At 42.2% G+C, this 26899-nt stretch overlaps 1 protein-coding gene and 1 long non-coding RNA gene across 4 annotated transcripts in view; one reads left to right on the top strand and one right to left on the bottom strand.

Moving 5' to 3' along the window:
* LOC105186818 (tyrosine-protein kinase Drl) overlaps window positions 1-26899 on the top strand; it is a 152445-nt gene that overhangs the window by 114463 nt on the left and 11083 nt on the right. For all 3 annotated transcript variants that reach the window (XM_011147293.3, XM_025301268.1, XM_025301267.1), the window contains 2 exons: window positions 8706-8880; window positions 20237-20441. In XM_011147293.3, the coding sequence (XP_011145595.1) occupies window positions 8706-8880; window positions 20237-20441 (380 nt within the window). The remainder of the gene's footprint in view (window positions 1-8705; window positions 8881-20236; window positions 20442-26899) is intronic.
* LOC105186819 (uncharacterized) overlaps window positions 12130-26899 on the bottom strand; it is an 86489-nt gene continuing 71719 nt past the window's right edge. The window contains exon 3 of the long non-coding RNA XR_003113311.1: window positions 12130-12488. This is a non-coding gene — a long non-coding RNA (uncharacterized LOC105186819). The remainder of the gene's footprint in view (window positions 12489-26899) is intronic.

Genomic DNA, 26899 nt, shown 5'->3' on the forward strand with positions numbered 1-26899 from the left:
CTCTGCCTGCAGCTTTGCGTCTCACGTTGCATCTGACTGCCTTACTGACTGCACCGAATTGCCTTACGACAATTCGTAACTGCAAATTAATATCGGCAAGCGTGATTTTTTTACTCCCTTCTTATATATTGTATTATTTAGTTTTGAGGGTTTTTTTTTCTCAAAAGCTGATTTACTTAAACAAGATAATGAACGAATACCTTAATCAAAATATTTTCCTCCGTTTTCTACAATTCTTTCCATCTTTCTGGCGAAAGATGGATTCCGATCAGAAGATTCTTCTTTGGAGCCGATTCAATTTTCAACAAATTTTCGCACTTGTGCCAAGTTGTGAAAGTGTGTACCCTCTAGAGCAGGCTTTCCCAATCTTATTTGTATTTCGCACTCCTAAAAATTTATTATAACGAACCTTCGCAGCCCCTGTAAAAAAAAAATTATTCGTATGTTTTATGTAAAAATTAGTTATTAGGATTTTAAGGTAAGAAGTTGATTTATAATAATTAATTATTACGTAGTATTGTTTTATAGAAATTAACTATCATTTTAATATTATAAAATTATTATCCGTGGCATCAAGTTTCGCATAGTGATACGTAATGAATATATACATACAGATACGTAAAAAATATATAATTTTAATAACATTTTTTTTAATTCGATGGAAAAAATGCCGAATTATTCCAGAATTCATCTGAATCATTAATTACAATCTGAATCGTTACAATTACAATCGCTTTTCCTCCCGCGGTTGGGAACCCTTGTTCTAGAGCATGTTACATTGACCGGAACAAGTAATAATCGAATGGAGCAATGTCTGGAGAATACGCGAGGTGTGGTAAGACTTTCCATTGCAGTTCTAATAACGTTTGCTCATGCTAGATAATGCGACATGAGATCGAGCACTGTCGTGAAAAAGGATCACTTTGCGTTGTTTACTCACAATTGGTGATCGTTTCTCGTCCAACGCTCGCTTCAATTTGTATAATTGTTGTCGATAACGACCAGCGGTGACAGTTTCATTCGGATTTAACAGTACACAATATCTTTTTGATCCCACCCAAATACACAGCAATACCTTTGAACCGTAAATACTGCGCCTCAAACTGGTTATTGTTGGTTGGCCTGGATCAACCCATAATTTTTTTCGTTCAGGATTATCGAAATAAATCCATTTTTCAGTACCAATTCTATACCAAAAACTCTTCATTTTTGTCTGGCGATTAATAAAATGCAAATATTCAATCGGTTCACAATGGCATTTTCCGATAACTCATATGGAGGCCATTTTCTTTCTTTGTGAATTTTTCCCATATCATGTAAACGTTTAGTAACTGTTGTACGATCAACATTTAGTGCTCTGGCAAGTTCTGAAGTGGATTGTGCTGGATTTTCGTCTTATATATCAATAATGCTTGTAAATCTGCATTTTCAAGCTTTTTTGCTTGTCCCGAGCGATCTTTGTCGTCAACATTGAAATCGCCACTTTTAAATCACCTAAACCAATATTCACGTATCTTGATTAATGGAACAACATCACATCTATAACTCTCAGCTGCCGTTTTCTTCTGACTCAAAGACAAAAGCAACGCATGTCGAAAATGCTCTTTAGGAAGTTCCATTTTCAAGATGGTATTAATACGATTTTTACTGCGTCTATTGTTAGTAAATAACTAAATATCATGGATTAATATTAAAACATTAGGAAACAATAGCTGCGATTGGAATTCTTGGACAAAACTGACATTAGTGCTATCTCCTTCAAAACTAAATCACACTCCTAATAGAAGCTTTCGCGTGTGCGTAAAGAAAAGTAGTTTTATACTCCAGTTTATTTAATTATTGTATATGGGAATAAGTTTCCGCCCGTTTTAAATACAAATTAGTCGTTTATTTAAACAAAAAATACAAAATGATTTTATTCAAAGTACGCTCCATTGGAAGCGACAACTTTCTCCCATCTTTCGGATAATAAGCAGATTCCTCGAAGAAAAAAATCAGATTCTTTTACTCGATCCATTGATTAAGCCATTTTTCGATACCTTTATGAGAAGTGAACCGCTCTCCAGAAAGGGCCAACTGCATGGACCGAAATAAGTGGAAATCCGAAGGAGCAATATCTGGTGAATGCGGCGGGTGGGGCAAGATTTCCCAATTCGATCCTTCCAAATATTTTTGGACCGGTTTTGCAACGTGAGGCCTAGCGTTGTCGTGTAGCAGAATCAGCTTGTTGTGCCTATTATCCCTTTCCGGTCGTTTCTCTCTAAACTCGGTTCAAACTGTATTAACTGCAGTCGGTAACGATCCTCAGTGATGGTTTCGGACGGTTTTAGAAGCTCATAATAAATAACGCCCTTCCGATCCCACCAGATGCATAACACATAACTTTCGAACCGTGGATATTCCGTTTTGGAGTTGATGGACCTGGTTCACCTGGCATCATCCATGATTTCAGTCGTTTGGGGTTGTCGTAGTAGATCCATTTTTCATCGCCAGTGACAATTCGATGCAGAAAATCCTTTTTTGTCTTTGAAGCAGCATCTCGCACGTCACCAGACGTCTTTCAATGTCTCTCTCCTTCAATTGATGCGGCACCCAATTTCCTGATTTTTGCACCATTCCCAACGCATGTAAACGTTTTCCAACGGTAGATCTATCAACATTTAACTCTTTTGAAAAATCTTCGAGCGTTCCTTTCGGGTCTTCGAGTAAATCTTGCAGTTGGGCAATCTTCGAATTTTTTAGATGCCCCTTCGCTCGTTCTCGGTCGCTCACGTCATAATCACCACTTTGAAAGCGCCGAAACCACTCTTTACATGTAGTATTCGACGGAGCATGATCGCCGTAAATATCAACAAGCATTCGATGCGTTTCAGCAGCACTTTTCTTCAGAATATAGTAATGGAGTAACACTTCCCGCAAATGCTGCTTCGTTGGGGTAAATGTTGCCATTTTCGACGCAAAAAAATAAAATTATGTTTACGCTTCAAACGAATATCAACTACTGCGATTCAAAGCTCACAAATACACCTTCAAAACACAAGTATAGCCATTCCAGCAAACACGAATTTGGCACCACTAGCGATATCTTCCTGAAAAGGACGGAAACTTATTCCCATACCCAATAATTCGGTGATTTCGTATGCGCCTGTGCAGCATATGAAACAAGCGCGGATTTATCGTAAAGTCATTCGCACACATATACACGCGCGCGCGCGCGAATACGCATCGTCATTCGGTCGGAGCACACGACGCGACAGCGTTTGGCATTTTGCCGGTGATAACCGTTGGTAGAGGAGAGTGTCGCATTCGTATGCGCCGCAAAATGTAACATCTCGACGAGATAAAAATAATAAGAGCGCAGTAAGGAGAGCGCACGGTTAACTTTGCGCGCCGTAAAATTTGACCCGGCCCGCGGAAATAGCGGAGACGCTCTCGAAAGCATTTATTCGTATTTCGAACGCGTCGTAGCGTGTGAGAGAAACGTTTTAGGAAGATGGAGGAACTCCACCAAAGGAACGACGTGAGTTGCCCCTAAGAAGTTGCGATGCAGTGCCGAGAGCCTCTATGATTTATTTAACTTTTTGTTCCCGCTGCTTCCTGTCCACGTCTCATCGCGCTCGAGCAAACTCCTTCTCCCTTGTCGCTTCCTCTCTCTCTCTCTCTCTCTCTCTCTCTCTCTCTCTCTCTCTCTCTCTCTCTCTCTCTCTCTCTCTCTCTCTCTCTCTCTCTCTCTCTCTCTCTCTCTCTCTCTCTCTCTCTCTCTCTCTCTCTCTCTCTCTCTCTCTCTCTCTCTCTCTCTCTCTCTCTCTCTCTCTCTCTCTCTCTCTCTCTCTCTCTCTCTCTCTCTCTCTCTCTCTCTCTCTCTCTCTCTCGTCGTCTTCTGTAGCTGGCGTCCATGGTATTTCGCTTCGGCTATCACGTAAAGTTGATCTACTTGCTTTACGTTATCCGGAGGCGAAAGCACGGATCCTGGGTCCTCCATTTGCGAAACGGAAAAATGAGCAAGAAAGAAAGAGATAAGATAAATAACAAGACTTATCAGAGCCGGCAACGCGTATTTGTAGAACCGAAGGATCGTGTTTACGATTATGTGCTGCAAGGGGAAAATATGGAACGTACAAGGCAGAGAATACAAGTACGGTGACAAAAAGAGAAACCAAGAGGGAGAAAGCGCCGCTTGGTCGATCGTTTCCAAGTCACAAGTGGTGAATGGTCTGAATAAAAATCTGAAGGAAAATCGCGGCGAGGCAGGAAGGTGTATATCGCCATATTTCTCCGCTTCGTTCGACGGGTTTTTGGAATGGAAGGTTCCACACACGGAGAGTAACGCGATATTTTGCGAAGTAAAGATTAATTTTATGCATAAAGTTGGTGTATTTCGCACGCACGCGCGGTAAAAGCAACAATAGCTCGGGCAGGCACGCGCGTGATAATTTAATATGGCATCAGACGGGATTACAAATTTATTCTCGCGCGCACAGAAAGCCGTTTCTAATCTTTTTTACAATACTTGCTCTCGCTAGATGAAAAACACGGGAGCGAGGGTAGAAGGGAGGCAGGAAGGGAAGAATCACGCGATGACTACGTAGCAGGTCGGCAATGTCTTAATATTCCGTTGTTCATGGCGGATTTTATCGCACCGCGAACAACGTGCGCTCTGAATGCACTGTCATTCTCACCACAGCCGGTTAACGAACGTTTCGCTGATATCCGTACGTCGCGTGGCGTTTCTTTTCATTTTCGCAGCTGACGTTGACGTTACTTACTTGGATGAGACCGCCTCGCGCTGCGAGGAACTTCGGCTTTCGAGATAAATACACGGAGAAGCTCCCGCGGAGCTTTACGTACGATATTTCAAAAATAATAATCAGGAAATGGTACGGAAGAAATAAAAAGCAGATGCGAGCGGAACGAAGAAAAGAATAAGAGAAGAATCTGAGAGAAGAAGGGAGAAAAGAAGAGAGATGGAGGAGAAGGTGTGCTCAACGTGCTTTTAATTTTTATCAATTTCCGTCATTCGATTTTCACTATCGAGTGAGCGAAGAAAAGTTCTTCGTTGCGATCAGAGTCGGCTTCAGTTTTCCCGAATGATTGCTCGTGCACGTCTCGCAGGCGCGATGATGCAATGATAATCGCGTATCTGCTCGCGATTTCCCGGGCGAGGAGACAAGTTGCCGGGGAACGAAGAATCGCTTTGGATTTCAAGCGGGAAACGCCGATGAAGGAACGCACTTAGGGCTTATACGGCGCTATAATCTCGGTCGGACGAGTTAAGAGCTGATGGAGTTTACTTAATTTTATCATGACGCTCCGCGAGCATGCGTCCCTTTCTTCCCGGCATATCCTAGCCGGGGCTGACGTGCACGGTTCTTGAAAGCTTTTGAGCTCTTGCGCTAAAGTTTCGCCGTCTAGGCCACGCTATTTACCTTTATAAGAGACGACAAGGCGCCGCCTGTTCGACCCGGCTCTCTCTCTCCCCCCTCACAACACACGAAAGAATAGAGAGAAAAGAAATATCAGACGGCGAGGTAACGGCGGAAAAATGTAAACGCGCGGCACAGAGAGAAGTCCTGACGAACTCGTCGTTCCCGCGCTTCCCGCGAGGGACGGGGGGAAGGGAGGGGGGAAGCAACAACTACGCCGAGATATTTCGTACGAAATAAGTTCTCGAGGTTTTATTTCGAGGTGGGTCGCGTCACGACGTGGTTCGCAAGATTCTCTCATGGCATGGCGCGACAATTGTTCGAAAAAGGAAAGCATCGATCGACTTCAGTCGACGAGATTTAATTCGATCGATGGGGACTCGATTAGATTTGGTGACAGGACTGAGAGAAAATGTATAATTTCCCGAACTTTTCACGAAAGCAATCGTTTGTCCCGTTTGGGTGAAATAACTTAGAGTCGAGAGATTATGTTGCTAGCAGCCATCCCGGTGAAAAACACTCCGATCGCATTGGGTTGTTCGGAAAATAATTTTGATTTCTTTTTCAAATAGATGGTGTTAGTTGCCTTCTTAAGTTAACCTGATTTTTAACCAAAAAATCATTTTACATTCTTACAACGCGCATTTCAAGCTTTAATTTGAAAAAAAGCTGTTTTGGAATCTATCAAATTGTTTTTATTTGGCGTCGCATCAAAAAAATGGAAAACTAACGTAAGTATTTTCGTCACGTTTTGCTTTTTTATTATCCTAAAGGCAAAAATGCAGCGCAAGCGAGAAAAAAATTGTGTGCCGTGTATGAAGAAGATGTGTTAACTGAACGCCAATGTCAGAATTGATTTTCGAAATTTCGTTCTGGGAATTCCGACTTCGAAAATGTAATACGTTTTGGAAGGCTAGTTGAGGCTATTGAAGACCAAATGAAGATATTGGTGGACGCAAATCGTCATTTAACAACACGAGAAATTGTTGAGAGATTGAATTTATCGAATTCGACCGTGCATGAGCATTTGAAACAACTTGATTTCGTTTCAAAGCTCGATATTTGGATTCCACATATTCTCAAAGAAAGAGATTTGATTCGTCGCATTGCCATCTGCGGTTTGCCGTTGAAACGTGAAGAAAAGGATCCATTTCTGAAGCGACTCACAACTGGAGATGAAAAATGGATTGTATACAACATATTAAACACAACAGATCATGGAGCAGACGTGATGAAGCAACTCAAAGCACACCGAAAGCTGATATCCGTCAAAAGGAACGGTCTTTTTTGAGTTACTACTAAATAACCAAATAATTGATTCGAATGTGTATTATCGTCAATTGGACAAATTGAATGATTTCATCAAGCAGAAGAGACCAGAATTGGCAAACAGAAAAGGTGTTGTGTTTTATCATGACAACGCCAGACCTCACACAAATTTAATGACTCGTCAGAAGCTGTTAACGCTTGGATGGGATTTGCTACCGCATCCATCATATTTATCTGATCTGGCATCACTTGTTTCGGTCACTGCAAAATTCTTTGGATGGTAAAAATTTCGATTCAAATGGAGGTGTCAAAAACTACTTAATTCAGATTTTTGCCAATAAGAACCAAAAGTTCTACGAGCGTGGTTAATCATGCTATTACCTCAAAGATGGCAAAAAGTGTTAGAACAAAATGGGTCAATACTTAAAAGAATAAAACTTTTCTTTCTATTAAAAATATATTGTCCCGTCTTTCATTTTCATGCAAAAATCCGAAATTACTTTCCAAATAACCCAATAACTTGGCGGGTCGTGCATTGCATTTCGCTCGCACTCGGCGTATCTCACACTCAACCAGTGTTTCCGAAATGACGAAAGCGGCTGGCTTACGTAGCCTAAGAGACGCGTGACGAAAAGGTACGCGGTTAACGTACGTTGAAACGATTAGCGTTACGCAGGGGAGAAGAACGACGTGCGCACGATGTGTGCGAAGTAAAAGCAAATCGCGGCGATGCCGTTCTCTGTACTTGTTGGGGATCTTGCGGTTTGCGGTCAACGACTCGCTATCAAAGTGAGATCTCTTTGAGCGCTTTCCATCGACCCGCCGATGCACTCGGCTCGTTCGACAGCTCCAGCGCGATAGGTATAAACAATGGGTCCGCTTCGCGTCCGGGGCTTCTCGATAGACTCGAATCTCGAGCACGCGACTCGAGTGGAAATGTCCCAATCGACCAAATAGATTACCGATACTATAATAGCGGTCGCGCGCGAGCTCTGTAGAGATTAAACGTGTTAATTTCCCGACGAATGGAGAGACGTAGGCAACGCATGCCTCCGCAGAAGCGGATCGTCACTGACGATGAGACGTTGAGGATGGAATGGAATTAACCCTTTGAGGCACGTATTTTTCAGAAAATCCGAATCACATGAAAATTTATATACGGGGGTTTCTGGGGTCGCTGATAATGAATCCGTTATCAGATTTTCGAAATTCAAGATGGCGGCCATAAATATGAAAAATCGTGATAATTTCGGTGACAACGAGTTTTGGACCTCGGATTCGTAATCAGCGACCATGAAAGCTAACCAAGTATTTTTCAACAATTTAGCTAATTTTTCAACAATTTCAGCTAATCATATAAAAATTTTATGATCCGCCATCTTGGAAAATAAATTTTTGAATTCGGACCTCAGATTCGTAATCAGCGACCTCAAAAGCTAACCAGAATACAATTTTAGCTAATTTTATGTACATTCTATGATCCGCCATCTTGGAAAATGAATTTTAGAATGTGGACCTCAGATTCGTAATCAGCGACCACAAAAACTGACCAGAGTACAATTTTAGCTAATTTAATAAAAATTCTATGATCCGCCATTTTGAATCCGCCATATTGGAAAATTAATTTTGGAATGTGGACCTCAGATTCGTAATCAGCGACCCAGAAAACCCCCAAATCTTGAATTGAGCAAAAAATTCATTCATAGTTCGTGGAAAATTATTTTCTTCTGTAAAAATGTGTATTTTTCATATTTTGTTTATTTATAATAAATGGACAACTTATGCAAAACACTTTTCAACCTCTCATGTATGTTCCCATATCATATAAGAAGTTAAAAAACGCAAAAAACCCGACAAGAATCCCTCAAATATTTCATGAAAATGTAAGAATTAATAGGTGGTAAGTATACTTACCACTATGCCTCAAAGGGTTAAGCTTGAAAAGGTTACGTGTATATTAAGGAAATATGGATGACGCAGAGGACGAAGTATGTGTTTTGTATTTGCTCGTAGGTGTGGAGACTCCGCCGATGAACGACTCGGTGCGTCTGGAGCCTGGCCCGCTCGTGAACGGCGCGGGCGCACTTTACGTCGCAGCTACCTGTGCGTGCGCCTTAATACTAGTCGTCGGCAGTGTCGCGACTGCGTTATACATTCGCAACAGCAAGGCCCGCGTCCAAGAATCGCAGTGAGTAGAATCTCGTACTGATTAAGAGATCCGATTAAAAAATCAACACCGCAATATGAGAGAATAATAGAGAAGAAGGTGGTATCTCATGACCCTCCATTCACATTTTGTGCAATGACTTTGTCAATAATCGATATTTCAAAGTGAGAGAACTAAATGATCACATTTGTCACGGTGTTGTTTAATCGACTGTAGACTCAAACTTTACATAATGTTTATTACTTAGGATGTTATTTATAAAAATGTGGCAACACAGTATAATGGGTCGGCGAGGAAATGGAGTGGTATAATGTGGCCTTCAAATAAAACTGATGCAAAAAATTGATTTTGTTTAAACTGATACAAAGTGTCCAGTTACGAAATTATATATTTATTCAAATTAAACTCTTGGATACGGAATAATAATAAATATAATACCCTCGAATTTTTAATGTGATATTGACTTACTTGTTGGGAAATACAATCTGCCAGGAAGACAGCACTGTAGGGCAAAAATAAGCGCAGCAATGGACTACAGATTCGGATCAACTTATTGAATAATTACTTTGGTAGAGAAGTCTTGAAAGAAAGATAGTATTTATCAACACTCTTATGAGGCATATTAGCAAAATGTCATGCCATTTCATCTAACTTTGCATAATTTGAAAGATATACAGTCGAACAAAATACCAAGTAACAAACAAAATACTCAATGTATATATATTCGTGTGATAATACGTTCAAGTTTAAAAATAACGAGGAAGTGTGTCTAAATTAAATGCTAAAATGTATCTTAGAAAACATTTCGAAATGCTCGAAAAATGCATTATAAAAAGTGCTAGCTATTATGTATCGATATATTAACGTCACTGCGCTAATGGCGAACTATTAAATTAATGATTTCACGAGTAACAATTGAAATTCGCTACCTAATAACGGAAATATTGAGAGTAGCCATAGTACCCTAAGGTACCACCACACCATCTTTTCCTCTAAGGTAAAATATTTGTAAAATATAATATGAAGAGAACGATATATGTATACGCTCACGCATTTTCTACCCGAGTAGAAAATTTAATAGGGCTCTGGTAAGGCCTGATTATATATTTTTAACATTAATGGGACTCTAGTAGAAATAGAAAGACAAAGGCCCTACAAGATATGTAATAAATGGTTTAACGGATCCTTATTAAAGCTTAAGGCAATATTAATAGGGCCTTATAAAGAAATATTTTTATTATTATTCTATTATTATTTACTTGAGTAAAAATATCCGTTCTTTTCATCCCAAGAAATTTGGACTGTAATTTCTTTATAACCTTGTTAGTATACAATAAGAACTTTTTATTTTAAAAATATAAAATACTTTATACAATATAATATAGCATTTTTTACACATAAAAATCCTGCTACTGTTTTTATTGAAGTTTGCTGCATTTCAAAACGAAAGACAATACTAGAAAAATCCTTGGAAGAGACTATAGAAGGAATATGCCAACCAATAAAACTAAAAAAATCTATTTTTAATTGTGCTATAATTAAAAAATCTTTAAAAGAACCAGATAGAGCGTACCTACTAAAACAATACTGAACTATGACAATTTTATTACACGCTTCAGATCTTATTAATTTTCTATAACAAAACTTGATTTTGTACATCTAAAGCATCCTTAAAAGATCCTTCTAAGGCTCACATCAGTTTTCCATTTTAAAGCGTTATTTCGTAAAATCTAAAGCATTCCTAAAAATTCCTTCTAAAGCCTTTCTCAGCTTTCCCTATCACAGCCTTATTTATTAAATCTAATTCATCCCTGATGAATCCTTCTAAAACCCTCATCAGTTTTCCTTATCAAAGCCTTATTTCGTAAAATTTAAGGTATCCCTAAAAGATCCATCTCGAGACCCGATGTGGTAATAATTTTTAGGATATCCTATATTTTCAATTTTATCGGGACCTTTTGAGAATGGCCGTAACAATTTTTTGTTCAGATACATGTTGACCTAAATGTTCGTATTTAAAGGCCAAAAATGAGGATGCCCAGAGTTAGCCACATGCCCCCCCCTGATATATTAGTTTTCTCTCATCTGAATCGCTCAATGTCGATCTCGCCGGTATTTGAGCGACCCGGGCGGGGTAGCTCCAGCGAAATTAAAGAGTAAAGAAAGCGCAAGAAGCAAATATTTTCCGAAGTAAGCAGGTGCGAAGGACAAGAAGGAGCAGTTCTTTCTAGACTTGGCAAATGTCCGCCTTAATTTCGTCCTGGTCGGGACAATTTGACGACGCGACGCGACGTATAATAACTCCGCAACAGAGCAACGATTATCTTGCCGAAGCACGTCAGCCGAACGGGTTTTTCCGACCGGTGGTCCGGCTAAAGGACACGAGACGGAGACGCAAAGTGGACGCGCGCGTCGTTCTCTCTGCTACTTATTAAATTCACATTTCAAAGGAGCGCAGCGCATTCTTGCCGCGCCGCAGTCGCTGTTGCCGCTCGCAAAATAAATCGGTGCTCGAGGAAGAGATTTCCATTATACCGTCATAAGGCGCGTCGTAAATGCGGCTTTTCACGTATCGCCAGGCGCGCTCTCATTTTCCGCGAGTCGCTCGAGTGAAAAGTCGCGAGAGCGCGTGTTCCGCGCGACGCCGCGAATTTTCTGCCGAGCACGACGCTACGAGCCGCGCTGTGGCGAACTGGTCGCAGGACGGGGGTGGCGGAGGAGGAGGAGAAGGAGGAAGAAGAAAAGGAGGAGGAGGAGGAGGGAGGGTGACGGCAAGATTTCTGCACCCCCGCGGGAAATTCGCAGGGATAAGCTGGATAGGAGGAACTCGTCCGAATGAAATATCCTTTCAATAAGCCGCCGGTGATCCGTCGGCCGCTTGGCACGGCAGCCGACATTTTATTGCATAGCTATACGTACCCTTACCCTCCTCCTCATACCCGGGGGATACTCCTGCGGGAGAGAATGTAAGGAGGATGTTAGGGGTCGAGAGGATCCGCTTTTACCTCTCTTTCCATATCCGCGCTCTCCTTTTTGTTCACCGACAGCCTTTCACTAAGAAGGAGAGAATGAGAGACAAGGAGAGAGAAGGCGCTTGCGCGCACGCTCTCTGTCGCTCCTCTCTCTCTCTCTCTCTCTCTCTCTCTCTCTCTCTCTCTCTCTCTCTCTCTCTCTCTCTCTCTCTCTCTCTCTCTCTCTCTCTCTCCCCCCCTCTCTCTCCCTCTCTCTCTCTCTCTCTCTCTCTCTCTCTCTCTCTCTCTCTCTCTCTCTCTCTCTCTCTCTCTCTCTCTCTCTCGGAAGAATCGAGTCTCAAACGGACTCTCGTTCTGTAGCATCTTTTGAAATTATTATTTCGTTCTTATTATTTCATTATTCGTTGATATCGCCGACGATGCCGATTATTCACGTGTTGCCGCGAGATCCGCAGATTCTTCCTTCGTTCCGGGCTCCCGAATGATTTCAACGCTTTTTCCTGAACTTGATTTCTCCGGGAATTTCGCAGAAATAAGTTCTCACACTGGACCATCGGCGGCGAGCCGAACCGCATTCGAAAATAAAAATGTGTGGGCCGTTCCGAGAGAAACTCAGTATCTTCTTTCCATTCGCAGCAAGCTTGAAACGCGATAATTCTGGAACAGAGTTACAACGAGGGAGTAAATTTCTAGGGAATAACAAATATTTACGCGGTAACAGATTTTCCCATACCGACGATTTCCCATACACTATAAGAAATGACGTGTTAAATTTAACATATTTCATGTGTCTCAAATCATCCACTCTCATTTATGTATTAATTTAATATATAGCAAATATGTTAAAAAGTAACATGCATAATATGTAAAAAATTAACACAAAAATTTAACACTCGAATGTCGTCAAGAAGATCACAGTTCGTGTTAAATTGACACACAATGAATGTTACTTCAACATTTGGGAAAAGTAATGATCTATGATTTGATGAAATGAAAATGTTAGATTGACATAATCTATGTCTTAGAAATTCAATCTTCATATAATATAACACATGATAACTGTTATAATGAGGAAATTAACACATTTTAGGTGTTGACTTTAACATATAAAATATGTCAGAGCAAGAATTCATGCATTTACGTATAAATTGTGTTATCTTAACATTTGAAAATATTATTTTAACACTTGAAAACAGTTAAATCTTAATTTAACACAAGAAAGTCTAAGTAACACAACAACGATATGTTAAATTAACACACGACTGTGTAAAAAGTTTAACACAAAACTTTCTACACACCAAAAATTTTAACAAAAGTACGAAACGTTTTTAACTGTGTATTTTTGCATAAGGAAAAATTTTTTCCTTTCCAAATAAAGAGATATGCGTTTCTCCGAGTTCATGACAGCAATTGTTCTGCTTGAGTAAACAAAACAAATATTTCGTTATTCTTTGGATATTTTTTTCTCAGAGTTGCACGCTTGTTTTGTTTCGCTCGTTCAGGTGTCGTACGTTTCTTCTTTATCGCAATTTCTCCCTCGCTATTTTCCCGTTGATCAGAATCAAATTGCTTTGTGTGAGTATGTCGAGTCTTTCGAGAAGCACTGTTGCAAATTTTTCCCATTAAAACGGAAAGCAGATCTCTCTTGGGTTCTGGTAACGCGGCCCGTCCCGTTATTAACGGTGAACATTATGCGAAAACTTCCATGCTGCTGCCTTTAAAGTTCGATCATTATTTTCGCTGTAATTATTTTATGCTTTAGCGCATCGAATGTTCCATTTCAGTGCCTGCACTTGGGGGCATAATCGAAGAACTTGGACTAGATGGAAACCGTACTGCGAAGAAGAAACCATACTGGGAGGAGGGGAGAGGTTGGGGGCAGAGAGAAAGCTACTCTCGCCTCACCTCGCTGCCACTTTCTTCCGATCTCCCCATTGTTTGCCTCAAAGAGGGCGAATTGTCTTTTACCCGGATATTCATTAGCCCCTTTGATGTTCCCCGTTGCGAATTTTTCTCGTTAAGCGATAAACAGCGCGGGTTTGTCTTGCCGCCAAGAGCCCCGAAGAGCTCCAACTTTGCGAGAAAATCGCGCGCCTCGCGTTTATTTCACGCTTTATAGAAAATATTCGTCATATACACCCCCCGCTTTGCACACTCTCGACAAAATTACAATCGTTCTATAATGCGGAAAAAAATACCCGCCCCTCGTCGGTCTCGTCGTCGGGAGCTGCGCACGTCGCGGGAGAGGCGCAGGACGCAGAAAGATATATATATATATATATATATATATATTACGTTAACTCCGGCGTTATTTTACACGGGATTGAAATATAACACGACGATACGTCGCGGGATTGAAATCAATATCCCGCCGCGGTGGCACTGACCGGAGAAGCGCGTACGGAAAAAGAAAGCAACAGATGTTCGTACGAGCAAACAACGCCGCGCCGATTGGGTGATCCGCGCGTGACGCGAATGCAATCGAACGCGCGCGCGTGCTCACGCGATCATCTGTAACAAAATGATCTCGCATCGGGAAACATCAAATATTTATCGCGAGGCAAAGCGGCCTTTATAAGGAGACCTTCGGCCCCGTTCTCCCCCGAGCGCTGGGGACGCGCCCTCTTACTTTATGCCGCCTTCTCGCTCTCCTTTGCGTCCCGCCTGACGTGGGCCAATTGTCTCTCCCGGGATATATTAGCTCTTTTGAGGCTCTCCTCCGAGAGCCTGATAACACGCGGAAAAACGACGATCTTCGCGTCCCTCCCTCGGTCTCTTTCTCCTCTCTTGCCACGTACATCCCCGCCGGCGGAGTAAGACTGCAGATTTTACATCCGTACGCTCGGGCGAACACGGCCGCCTCCGTTGGCAACCCCTCGCGCGAACGGGTTCCTCTCCTCTCCTTGCCGCCGTCGAACTCTCGGCGTACAAAAGGCGCCTTCGAGATTCGGCAAGAGCGAAAAGTTTGCCGGCGCGGTAGTTGCGCCGCTCGCGCGAAATTCACCCCGAGACTTGCTCGCTGCCTCCCAACTTTTGCGCCCCCGCGCGAGCGCGCTGAGATATTTATTCTCGTGTTTCGATATTAAACTCGATTAGCCACGACGAACGTGAGACGCACCCGGGCGCGATGTCGTTCTGCATTCCTGATGCAATTATCCGCTCGTTAATCTACGAAAACATGGAAATGCCTTTGTGCGAGCGCACTTAAAAGCAAGGGTGTTCCACTTACAACGAACATCCACGAAGTGTGTGTCTCCGATTTCGATGAAACTTGGCATATTTGTACAGAGTAGCCAAAAATAAGAGACCCGTATTTCTTTCATCGACAATAACTCAGGTTTAAAGGGTGAAATTGCCCTTCAAAGTTTCATCCCCTTTATGCTATCTCGATAATTATTGCGGGTAGGAGAAAGCTTTTTAAACAAAAATTGTACGGCATAAGAAACTATATAACTTTTGTTTAAAACGTTTTTTCCTATTTGCAGTAATTGTCGAGATAGCATAGAGGGGATGAAACTTCGAGGAGCAGTTTCATCCCTTAAACTTGAACCATTGCCGATAAAAAAAATATTTTTCATTTTTGGCTACTCTACAAACATGTCAAGTTTCGCCAAAATCGGAGACACACTTCGCGGGTGTTTCTTGTTAGTGGCGAAAAATAGACATATCGTGAAAATAAATGTACAGACTGCAGCATTAATATAAGTTAGTATGACGGGTTGCCTGTCCCTATTTGGACGATAATGCCGAAAAAGACACTCGGCTTTGTTGATAATAATATTTGCAGAACTCTCAATTATGACGAGTGCAACTAACTTTGCACCATGATCGTTACGATATTTTATCGACAGTTTATATGACAGAAGTCGAGCCTCATTGAATTAGAAAGGATGTTTGAAAAAGTTCAACTGAAAAATAAACATTACGGATTTAAGCAGAGTAAATAAGAGTGATATTAGGAGGTTGAATTAATTCTGGTCTTATTTTTGCTAGTCAATTTTTTATCTTTACTTTAAAGAAATGGTTAAATTTATATCAGTCAAAATATTTTCCGTTGTTAGCTGTGACTTTTATTCATCTTTCTGGCAACATAGCGATTCCATGACGATAGAACGATCTGTATTTCGAAGCAATCCAATCAGGCATACATTTTTGCACATCCTCGTAATTATTGAAGTGTGTATCTGCCAAAGCGTGTTGCATCGATCGGAATAGATGGTAATCAGATGATGCTAGGTCTGGAGAGTACGCTGGATGCGGAAGGATTTCCCATTCGAACTTTAACAATATTTATTCAACGACTGAAGCAACATGTGGACGAGAATTATCGTGCAAAAAAATCACTTTGTGTCTATTCTAGCTATCGCTGGTTTTTTTGCATCAATTTGTTCAATTGTCGCTGGTATCGCTCCCCCGTAACTATTTCATTCAGTTTTAAAAATTCACACCTTACTTTCCATATCTCATCAAATACAGAGCATTGCTTTCTGACTGTGAATGTTCCGTTTTAATGTCGATGTTGATGGTCGTCCCGGATTAACCCATAATTCTTTTCGCTTTGGATTATCAAAATAAATCCACTTTTCATCTCCAATTACAATTCGCCGCAAAACATTTTTTTATGTCTAGCAAGCAAAAACATGGCGATATTCGAACGATCTGCAATGACACTTTCACTCAATTCATGTGGAATCCATTTGCCTTTCTTTTGAATCTTTCTCACAGCGTGTAGGCGTTTAGAAATCGTTGACTTATCGACGTTGAGTTGTTCAGTCAATTGTTTTTCCGTTTGAGCGATGTTTTTATTCAATAATGCTTGCAATTCAGAATCTTTGAACTTTTTTGGTTGACACGTTCTTTGTCAAGTTAATGGGACTGGAGAGTCAGATTGCTGAAAAATCGTGTTTGTTTTTGATAATATTTTGTAACGAACTGAATAAATGTGCAAGAATGAAAATTTTAGGTATATTTATAACATATGGAGAGTAGAAAAATTTTGTTTATTAACAAATACTCATATAAATATACGATATATATAGTTGAAATATACTCTCCTTTTTTTTTCAACTTGTCGTTGCAGTAATATGTTGCAGTAATATCTCGGCTCTCGATGGTCCGATCAGAGCGAATTTTAACTAGAAACCTTGAGCAGGATTATCATTATTCGATGAACCACTATAAAAAAAAAATCGAACAAAATTAACAAAATGGCAGCTATTATTAGGAAAAAATCCAAATTTTTCAGTTCTTTTGCAGTAAAAAAATTAATATTTCGAAATGAAATATTTTGACGTAATTGTCCATGGTTCATCTGAGAGCCAGATGAACAAATATTATTGCTTTAAAATTTCAAATCGATACGAAGCTTAGTTTCGGAAAAATCATTGCAAAAGTTGAACAATAAAATTTCGAGAGAAACGCGTTTGAAATTTAAGTGGACGTATATTTATATGAGTATTTGTTGATAAACAAAATTTTTCTACTCTTCATATGTTATATAAATATGTCAAAAATTTTCATTCTTGCACATTTATTCAGCTCGTCACAAAATATTATCAAAAACAAGCACGATTTTTCAGTAATCTGACCCTCCAGTCTCCTTAAATCGAAATCATCACTTTTGAATCGTTGAAACCAAAACTTACAGTTGGAATACGATGAAGCTCGATAAGAGCTCACCATAAGTTGTAAGAAGCATTTCATGAATTTTAGTTTCCAATTTTTTCAAATCAAACAAAAAAAGTGATGAATGTCAAACAACTATCAAGCCTTATTTTCGGTAAAAGAGACGTCAAAATACAAGAGTATGATGTACCAAAAATATGTCACTTGATAGTTGTCGCCGATTAAGTGTTCGCAATCAATATTTATACTGCGTTTCTGGTTGATTCATACCTTTGCAGAAGAGATTTTGATGTTACACCTTGTATACAAGTTGATGATATACGCAGCAAACCAAGCGCGCAAAGTCGATTTCATCGAAAAGTTGGAATATCTGGGACTTTTGTCGTGCTACATTCTGTACACAATCGTGTAATATATTTGCTTGGAAATGACCGAAGCGACGCGACAGTTTATTGCGCAACAAGTTAAACAACAAGTGAATGGATTTGCAGATCCGATGACAATTAATCGAGACAATTATTGGGACATTCAGCTCGCGTTGAAGATATTATTCATAGATGTCGCGTCGTCTGCATAAGAGTGCCTTTGGGGCCGCGAGCTTCAAGAGGCTGTAAATATAAGATTTTCGTTTTTTGGAGGAATTCATTTACAATTTGATGCGAGATCCGTGCGGATCTATGTTGCTTTGCGCCGCTGCCGCGTAAAAGACGCCGAGGTAAGAGGACGGCCCGTCAGGCGTACAGAGCTTAAACTTTATCAGATTATAATAAAACTTGGTCCGCGCGGACTCTCCGCTCTCTCTCTCTCTCTCTCTCTCTCTCTCTCTCTCTCTCTCTCTCTCTCTCTCTCTCTCTCTCTCTCTCTCTCTCTCTCTCCCCTCTCTCTCTCTCTCTCTCTCTCTCTCTCTCTCTCTCTCTCTCTCTCTCTCTCTTTCTCCGAGATGATAATGCCGGCGGCTGACACGTCCTCGATCTCCCGCCATAAATTCCCGATCTATGGAAATTTCAGCGCAAATACTTGCTCGCGAGTTACAAAAGTGATATTACTTTCCCGAACGACACTTTAACGTTTCTGTTCTGGCGAGGGCGCCGTTTTACAGGCGCAGACAGATTCGCCGGAAGTCGATCTGCCGCGACGGAACGTTTCCGTAAGGGTCGCGTAAAAATAAACGGGCACGGGCGGGCGCGTTGGATATTTGAAATCGATGGCGGTACGCGTTTTTCCGCCGTTCGTCTTTTTAGCGAATACGTTCGACGGCAGATTTACATGCACGAAACGGCCAATAAATCGCTAAAAATATCCGCTCTTCTATTTCTCGGCCCGGTATTTTTCAGTCATCGTGCGAGGCCCCGTCCTCTCTCTCTCTCTTTTACTCTCCTCCGCTCGCCGTCGCTTTGAAAACAATGCGCCGCAAAAAGTACACGGTCGTAAAGCTAAATCAACGGACGTGGAGCGCAGAGAGAGAGAGAGAGAGAGAGAGAGAGAGAGGCGTACATGCTCGCATTTGCGAGTTAATTATAGCTGAGTCGAAGGTAGAAAACTCTCTTCGAGTTTGAATCGAACCGATGCGCTTCTTTGTCGCGAGTCGGCCGCGGCGGAAAGAGAAAGATGGATAGAGAAAGAAAGAGAGAAAGCGAAAGGGGGAAAGGAGAAAGGAGGCGGAGAAAGGGGAGGGGGATAGGATTATTTTGAGCTTCTCGGGAGTGCATCCAGGACGAGATGTAAATCCTCCTAGAGATAGAGAGTACTCGAGGAACTTCTTGTCGAAGATAATTCCAGGTTGAGGGTTATATACAGGGAACGGAGTGAAGTACACTTCTGAAATATGATAATACACCGTTCTTCCCACTTTTGCCTTGTACCCTTTGCCGGGGAGGGGGGGGGTGACGGGGGGTATATTTGCCGCGCGGACTTTGTAAAGCGCGACCGTCTATCTCCCGTAAACGACATTATAATTTGAACCGAGTGTACCACACACCGGACGTATTACGAGCGAGTAGCCTCGCGGGAACGAAAGGTTGCTAAAAGCGCCTATTATGCACGGTGATTCTGGTGTGTGTGTCCCCGTTGACTAAATTAAAACGGTTAAGGCAGCGGTGCCGCGTCGTGCGCTTTTTGACTCGGCAGATAAAGTTTCTTGAACGCTACACCCCTGCGAATGTGAATTATACTTGGAGAAAATTAAAAGAGAGAGAGAGAGAGAGAGAGAGAGAGAGAGAGAGAGTTGCAGTGGACGTTTGCTTTTACGTCGCTTTAACGTTGCGGAATGAGGCAGCCGTAACTGCGTTTCGCAGAGTGAAATAACCACGTCGGAGATCGACGATAATGTAACAAGCGGGGTAACCGATAGTCGCGAATGCCGAGAGACACGTATATCCCTTTTTTCTCCCTCCCTCCCTCCACCCTCTCTCTCTCTCTCTCTCTCTCTCTCTCTCTCTCTCTCTCTCTTTCCGTCTATCTCTCTATTTCCTTCTCCTACTCTCTTCGTTTTACTTTAATGCGCTCTACCGCACCGAGACCTCGGCAAAAGTAATCCTCTCCGTAACGTCCCAAAATCGACGAGGAAGTCTCGGATTTGCAGGCGGAGAGACTCCGACGTAGCGTGTTAAAATTTGTTTCAGCAAAATCGTCTCTCGTTGCGGTGCTGGATCCGCGGCTCCGTGACAATTACTCGAGCTCACCCGCTTTCACGGTGCGGCGCGGCCCGCGGCGCCATTGTAACGATAATTAAGCCAGGTGTAACAATCGCGAGTGCTGCAGAGATCCTTTCGTCCTTTCAGGAAAACTCTGCCCTGCTGCAGTTACTCCGCGGCCGACACCGGCGGCCTGGCCAGAAGTTCCGTCTTAGTTAGGGTCGACCCACGGCCCGGAAGCGCGAATTCCGGAAGTTACGCCACCATCGCCGACCTCGAGCCACTGTACGCGAGGCCATGCGGTTCCAGAGCGAGTTACTACGCGGCCAGCCACGTTACGCATCTCAGTCAGGTATGCGATGAGACGATTCTGCGGACGTCGACGAGTGTCGCGATGGCTCACTCCGAAGGCGGGAGGAATATCAAGTGCGAGTTCGCGCTTCGTGCTTGTCAGTCGCAAGTGAGCACAATTGATGCGGTTTATCATGTCAATAATACAAGCACTAATGTCAGTTGGTCAGCTTGATAACGTAATATAATTCACGGAGGGGATATAAATGCACGGAGGGGATCCGAGGGATATGGATAAGCGAAACTTTCGAGACTGGAATCTAAGCGTTTCGAAAGGCGAACTTCATCTCGCGAGAATTTTCACGCGCAAGATTTAGCGGTAAAATTCCCGAGTAGAGAAATTAATAGGACTCTGGTAAGGGCCTGATTATTTTTCTCTAACATTAATAGAGCCCTAGTAGGGATAGAAAGATAAGCCCGACTAGAAATTTATTCCATGGTCCTGATCAGGTTAACTTCATTTGGACATCAGGTCCCAATAAGGTAATACTATCGGGTAATCCTAGTAAGTCATGTAACGCAGCGTGGATATCAGGACCTTAGTAAGGATTTATAGTCAGGTCCTTATTGAGATACTTTATGGAATCCTTATTACGTTTTTTTTTCAAATTATGGCTCCTGATTGCTCGCCACGGCTATATTGGATGACATTAGAAATAAGAAATGACACGCTGAGAATTCTTTCATATCATCTCCAAATAAAAAGATATTTGCATGAAATAATATTTTAGATCGCTGGGACATACTTGTAAAATGTTTCGGAAAAGAAACATAAAATTAATATCATAAGATCATAAAGTATCACAAGGTAACAAGACATAAAGTAGTGTTAAAGAGAAAAGTTGCATGTCACGTTAATTTTACAACTATTTATTGACTGCTAAAAAAAGGATAGTTTCTATAACATTTTACAAATATATTCAAGTGATCTGAAATGTTTTTTCAATGCATACATCTTTATATTTGGAAATGACACCCAAAAATTGTTTTGTTAAAACTTGATAATGCAAATCATATTAGGTACAATGAATAAGATCCCGACAAGGACCTGATTAACTGAACCATATTATATCATACACTAGGTTGGTACATTGAGGTCCTAATGTGGACCCATCATTATAACTTTATAAAGTCCTATTGTAAGGACCGACTTACTTAGGATTACCTTTCATTCACTCTATTAGGTCCTTATCAATGTTAGGTGAACCTGATCAAAATTTCTAGTCGGGAGGGCTCTACAAAATGTGTAACAAATGGTTCAACAGGTTCTTACAGGGTAATATCAATAGGGCCTTATAAGGCCATATTAATAGGGCTTTATAAGGAAATATTAACAAGGGCTTTATGAGGCAATATTATTATAATAAGAGGGCTTCATAGAGTAACGTTAAGATATGGAATTAAAATCCATTCTAAATTTGAGTGAGACATTCATTCTTGCAATTGCGAATCGAAATATTTTTATCATTGCTTGAGTAAAAATATTCGTTCTTTTCATTCCAAGAAATTTAGATTGCAATTTCCTTATTTCTTTATAACGTTGTTAGTATACAACAAGAATTTTTTATTTTAAAAATATATCATACTTTACAATAAAATATAGCATTCTTTGTGTATAAAAATCTTGCTACTGTTTTTATTAAAGTTTGCTGCATTTCAAAACGAAGGCAATACTAGAAAAATCCTTGAAAGAGACTAATGAATATGGCAACTAATAAAACTAATAAAGTTTGCTTTTAATTGCTTGTTTGGTATAATTAAAAAATCTTTAAGAGAATCAAGTAGAGAGAGAGAGAGAGAGAGAGAGAGAGAGAGAGAGAGAGAGCGTACCTACTAAAACAATACTAAATTATGACAATTTTGTTACGCGCTTCAGATTTTATTAATTTTCTATAACAAAACTCGATTTTGTACATCTAAAACATCCTCTCTTAAAATATCCTCCTAAAGCCTACATCAGTTTTCCATGTTAAAGAATTATTTCGTAAAATCTAAGGCATCCCTAAAAAATTCTTCTAAGGACTTTCTCAGCTTTCCCTATCATAGCCTTATTTACTAAATCTAAGACCCCTGATAAATCTTTTCAAGGCCCTCGTCAGTTTTCCTTATCAAAGCCTTATTTCGCAAAATCTAAGGTATCCCTAAAAGATCTATCTCGGGGCCTGATGTGGTAATAATAAGGCATCATCCTCCTTCAGGGCATCTTACTTTCAGCCTTATCAGGGCCTTATGAGGGCCTTCATGAGGATGGTCCTAACAATCTTTTTTGCTCGGGTTGTCGTTGGAACGCAAGCTTGCGCTCACGCGCGACAAGAGAAATCCGAGAAACCGGGAGGGTCGCTCGATAAGGGCAGCATCCGTCAGCTCGGGACGATAAACCGCGCGCGCGACAGAGAGTTTGCTTCACCGTCGCCGCGGTTTTTTCTAATCGCGACGAAACAGCCCGTGAAACAGACTCGAGGACGGACGCGAAATTCGTATTGCGCGTCAGGAAATCCGATTTCCTCGCCGGTCGCCTCCTTCCACACGCCGGCGCTATCGCGAACTCCGCGTCTGCCATCGACTACCGGAAGCGGAAACAGTGCGAGACGACTCCTCCTCCTGTCTCATCCCGCGTCCCGCTCCGTCTCGTCTCGTATACACAACGAGTGCTGTGCCTCGCAACTTTATCGAGTTTGCGGCCGAGCGAGCCGCTTTCCACGGACAACTTTGGCGCGCCCAACCCTTTCCAGCCCTTCGGCTCTTTATTCAGCGATTCTAAACCCACCGACCTACAAGCTCCGCGTCCACCCCATCCGACGGCGAGAGGCGCAGCGGGGCGCGGGACGCGGGAAAGCTCTACGCGTGTAGTGCCTTTTTCGCTCCGACTTCCGTCTCCTCGAGCGTGCCGTCGATTTCTGCGCTGCAAGCGCGGGGATCCCTCCTCGTTCGTTCCTATCGTCGCTTTGACACACCCGCGGCTGCCGGCCGCGTTTTCCATCCCTTTGGCCGCTTTGAGCCCGCGCACGGCGGAACGAGATGTTTCGCGGCTCGATCGATTGCTCGGTCGAGTCCGTTCTTCGGCGAATCGCCGTGTGTTTTCTCCTCCTTTCTCCCGTCCCTTTTTCTCGGTAAAAATCGATGTCTTCCGCCTTTACGATTTACGCGCTAACGGGTGTGAAACTTTGACAAGTTGGCGCGACAAACGGCCGAATAATCGGAGTAAAAAAGCGCGCTTTAAGAGTTGCATTTATCTCTCTCTCTCTCTCCCTCTCTCTCTCTCTCTCTCTCTCTCTCTCTCTCTCTCTCTCTCTCTCTCTCTCTCTCTCTCTCTCTCTGCGAAACGTCCCTCTCCATCTTAGCCCGCGCACGTATCGTTTACACGGTATACTGCGGACGCGGTAAATCACGCGTGTTAGCGGAACAAGCGCAGGAAGAGAAAGATCAATCGTCGCTTGAGTGAAAAAAAAAAAGATAGCGGAGCAGGCGAACGTTGGCGTGTGAGCGGGGCAGCTAACGCGATTTATACGGCCATCTTTATGGGAAGATAAACCAATTCGCAAGCACCGTCGCGGGCACCGCGAAACGCCACGTTTATACATACGTCGGCGCAGTATTTACGAGCCGGCCGCAAACGGTAAAGGTTGAATTCAATAACCGGCCGCGCACGCAATCGTCGGCCGTGTCACGGCCGGTCGCGTCGTTTTAACTACCGTTTTATGCGCGCGCTATTACCCGCCGCTATTACTCCGCATCCCCTGAAGTATCTTCCCGCGAAGTGCGCAGTCAAAGAGAGAGAGAGAGAGAGAGAGAGAGAGAGAGAGAGAGAGAGAGGCACGAGAAGGGGAGAGTCGCGCGAAAATGTCGAATAAATATGAGATCGCGTTTCCGCGCGACCCGCCCGCGCGCGCCGCGCCGTTCGCTCTCGTCGGAACAAGCGTTTTGCATTAATTTCCCCGGGAAAAGAAACGGATACCGGATACCACCTGCACTTTGTCGGCCACGTGAGAGGGTGAGAGAGGGGGAGAGCGTGTCGGCAGGGGTTGCGCATACACACGCACACGGTAACAGAAACGCCGTCGCCGACGCTCGCCCTTCTCAGGCGCGCGCGAAAAGGAGACGCGATATGACGGGGATCGACGACGTCGGGGGGACAGAGAGCGTGCAAGCTGCGGAGGGAGGGGGAGAGAGAGAGAGAGAGAGAGAGAGAGAGAGAGAGTGAGAGAGAGTGAGAAAGAGGACGGAGAAGTGAGCGGTTGAAAGTGGGTTCTGTGATTGTTTCGGCTTTGATCTTGGATCAATTTACCGGGTATACGCGTATGTGTCTCAACCCTCCGACGCGACGCTCAGTCTCCAACGCAACCAACCCTGTGAACACACATAGAGATCCTCGCGCGCGCCGGCTCTTCGCGCATACATATGTACACACGTACGTATAAAATATGCGCACGCACACACACACACACACACACATACACGTGTAAGCGTATGTACACAACGAGGCAGTTGCTCACGCGTATGTACACGCAAGCACGTACACTAACCGATTGATGTAACCATCAACCTCCGTGAAAACTTAGCCTCTCCGCCGCCGAGGCAACCCGGGTCCCTCTCGGACCAACCGACTGACGTAATCCAGCGACGTCTTACCCCATCCTGTAAAACGATACGCTTGAGATCCCATTGCCGGGGAAGCCATTACCTGACGCTGTCTATCGGGGAAACGATCTTCGGCACGAGGACAAACATGTCCTCCTGGATCCTTGCCTTCCTCCCTCTCTCTCTCTCTCTCTCTCTCTCTCTCTCTCTGTCCCTCGTTCGCTCGCTCGCTCTCTCGCTCTGTTCTTCTCCGCCGTACCGCGTGGATTTCTGCGCGAGCGGGCCGCCGCAAGCGCAGGGAAACGGCGAAATGGCCCGGCGACCCGGCATTTTCCGCATGGTCTGTCCGGACGCCAATAGCCGTTTTTTTCCTCGTAAAAGTTGGGCGTACTTCGGCGCGATGGCAGCGGCCGAGATAGCCGAGCGTATATTTGCCGATGTTCTATCTGATCCTCGCGCTTCACACTTGCCCGACGTAGCGGCGAACAGTTATTCGCCGACGTGTATTACCATGGGGAGATTAACCCCGAAGAGTGCAATTTTTTTCCTCTCGCGCGGACGACTGAGTTTGCGCTCGCACGCGTACGACCGCGCGCCTTCCCTTCGCGGAAATTTCGCTCGCCGGCTATCCCGAATAGAAAAATTAACAGGGCTCTGGTAGGGGCCTGATTATTTTTCTCTACCATTAATCGGGCCCTAGTAGGGATAAAAAGACAAGGAGCCTACAAAATGTGTAACAAAGGGTTTCTCAACCCTCTTTTTATATTTTGGCACCCCTAAAAATTTATTGGCCTTCGCATCCCCTACAAAAAGAAATTGTTCGTATGTTTTATGGTAAAAATTAGTTGTTAGGGTAAGAAGTTAATTTATAATAATTTATTATTACACAGTATTGTTTTATAGAAATTAACTATCATTTTATTATTATAAAATTATTATCCATAGTATCAAGTTTCGCATAGTGATACGTAATGAATATATAAGTACAGATATGTAAAAAATATATAATTTTAATATTTTTTTTTTAATTCGATGGTCAAAATGCAGGATTATTCCAGAATTCATCCTAATCATTGTTAATTACAATCACTTTCCCTCGCACCCCCCCCCCCAGAGAGTGCGATCAACCCCAATTGGGAACCCCTGGTTTAACGGGTCCTTATAAGGCAATATTATAAAGGCGTTATAAAATAATATCAACTGCTTTATTAATTAAAGCAATATTAATAGGGCCTTATAAAGAAATATTTTTATTATTATTTTATTATTATTTGCTTGAGTAAAAATATTCGTTCTCTTCATTCCAAGAAATTTAGTCTGTAATTTCTTTATTTCTTTATAACCTTGTTAATATATAACAAGAAATTTTTGTTTTAAAAATATAGCATTTTTTACATATATAACATTCCTTACATATAAAAATCCTGCTACTGTTTCTATTAAAGATTGCTGAATTTCAAAACAAAAGCAATACTAGAAAAATCCTTGGAAGAGACTAATGAATATGACAATTAATAAAACTAATAAAATTGATTTTTAATTGCAGTATAATTAAAAAATCTTTAAAAGAACTAGATAAAGCGTACCTACTAAAACAATACTAAACCATGACAATTTTATTACACGCTTCAGATCTTATTAATTTTCTATAACAAAACGTGGTTTTGTACATCTAAAGCATCCTTAAAAGATCCTTCTAAAGCTCACATCAGTTTTCCATGTTAAAGCATTATTTCGTAAAATCTAAAGCATCCCTGAAAAATCCTTCTAAGCCCTTTCTCAGCTTTCCCTATCACAGCCTTGTTTATTAAATTTAAGACATCCCTAAAAAAATTTTTCTAAGGCCCTCAATTTTTCTTATCAAAGCCTTATTTCATAAAA

The sequence above is a fragment of the Harpegnathos saltator genome, unplaced genomic scaffold (assembly GCF_003227715.2).
Source record: "Harpegnathos saltator strain DR-91 unplaced genomic scaffold, Hsal_v8.6 scaffold406, whole genome shotgun sequence".
In the NCBI taxonomy this organism is placed as follows: domain Eukaryota; kingdom Metazoa; phylum Arthropoda; class Insecta; order Hymenoptera; family Formicidae; genus Harpegnathos; species Harpegnathos saltator.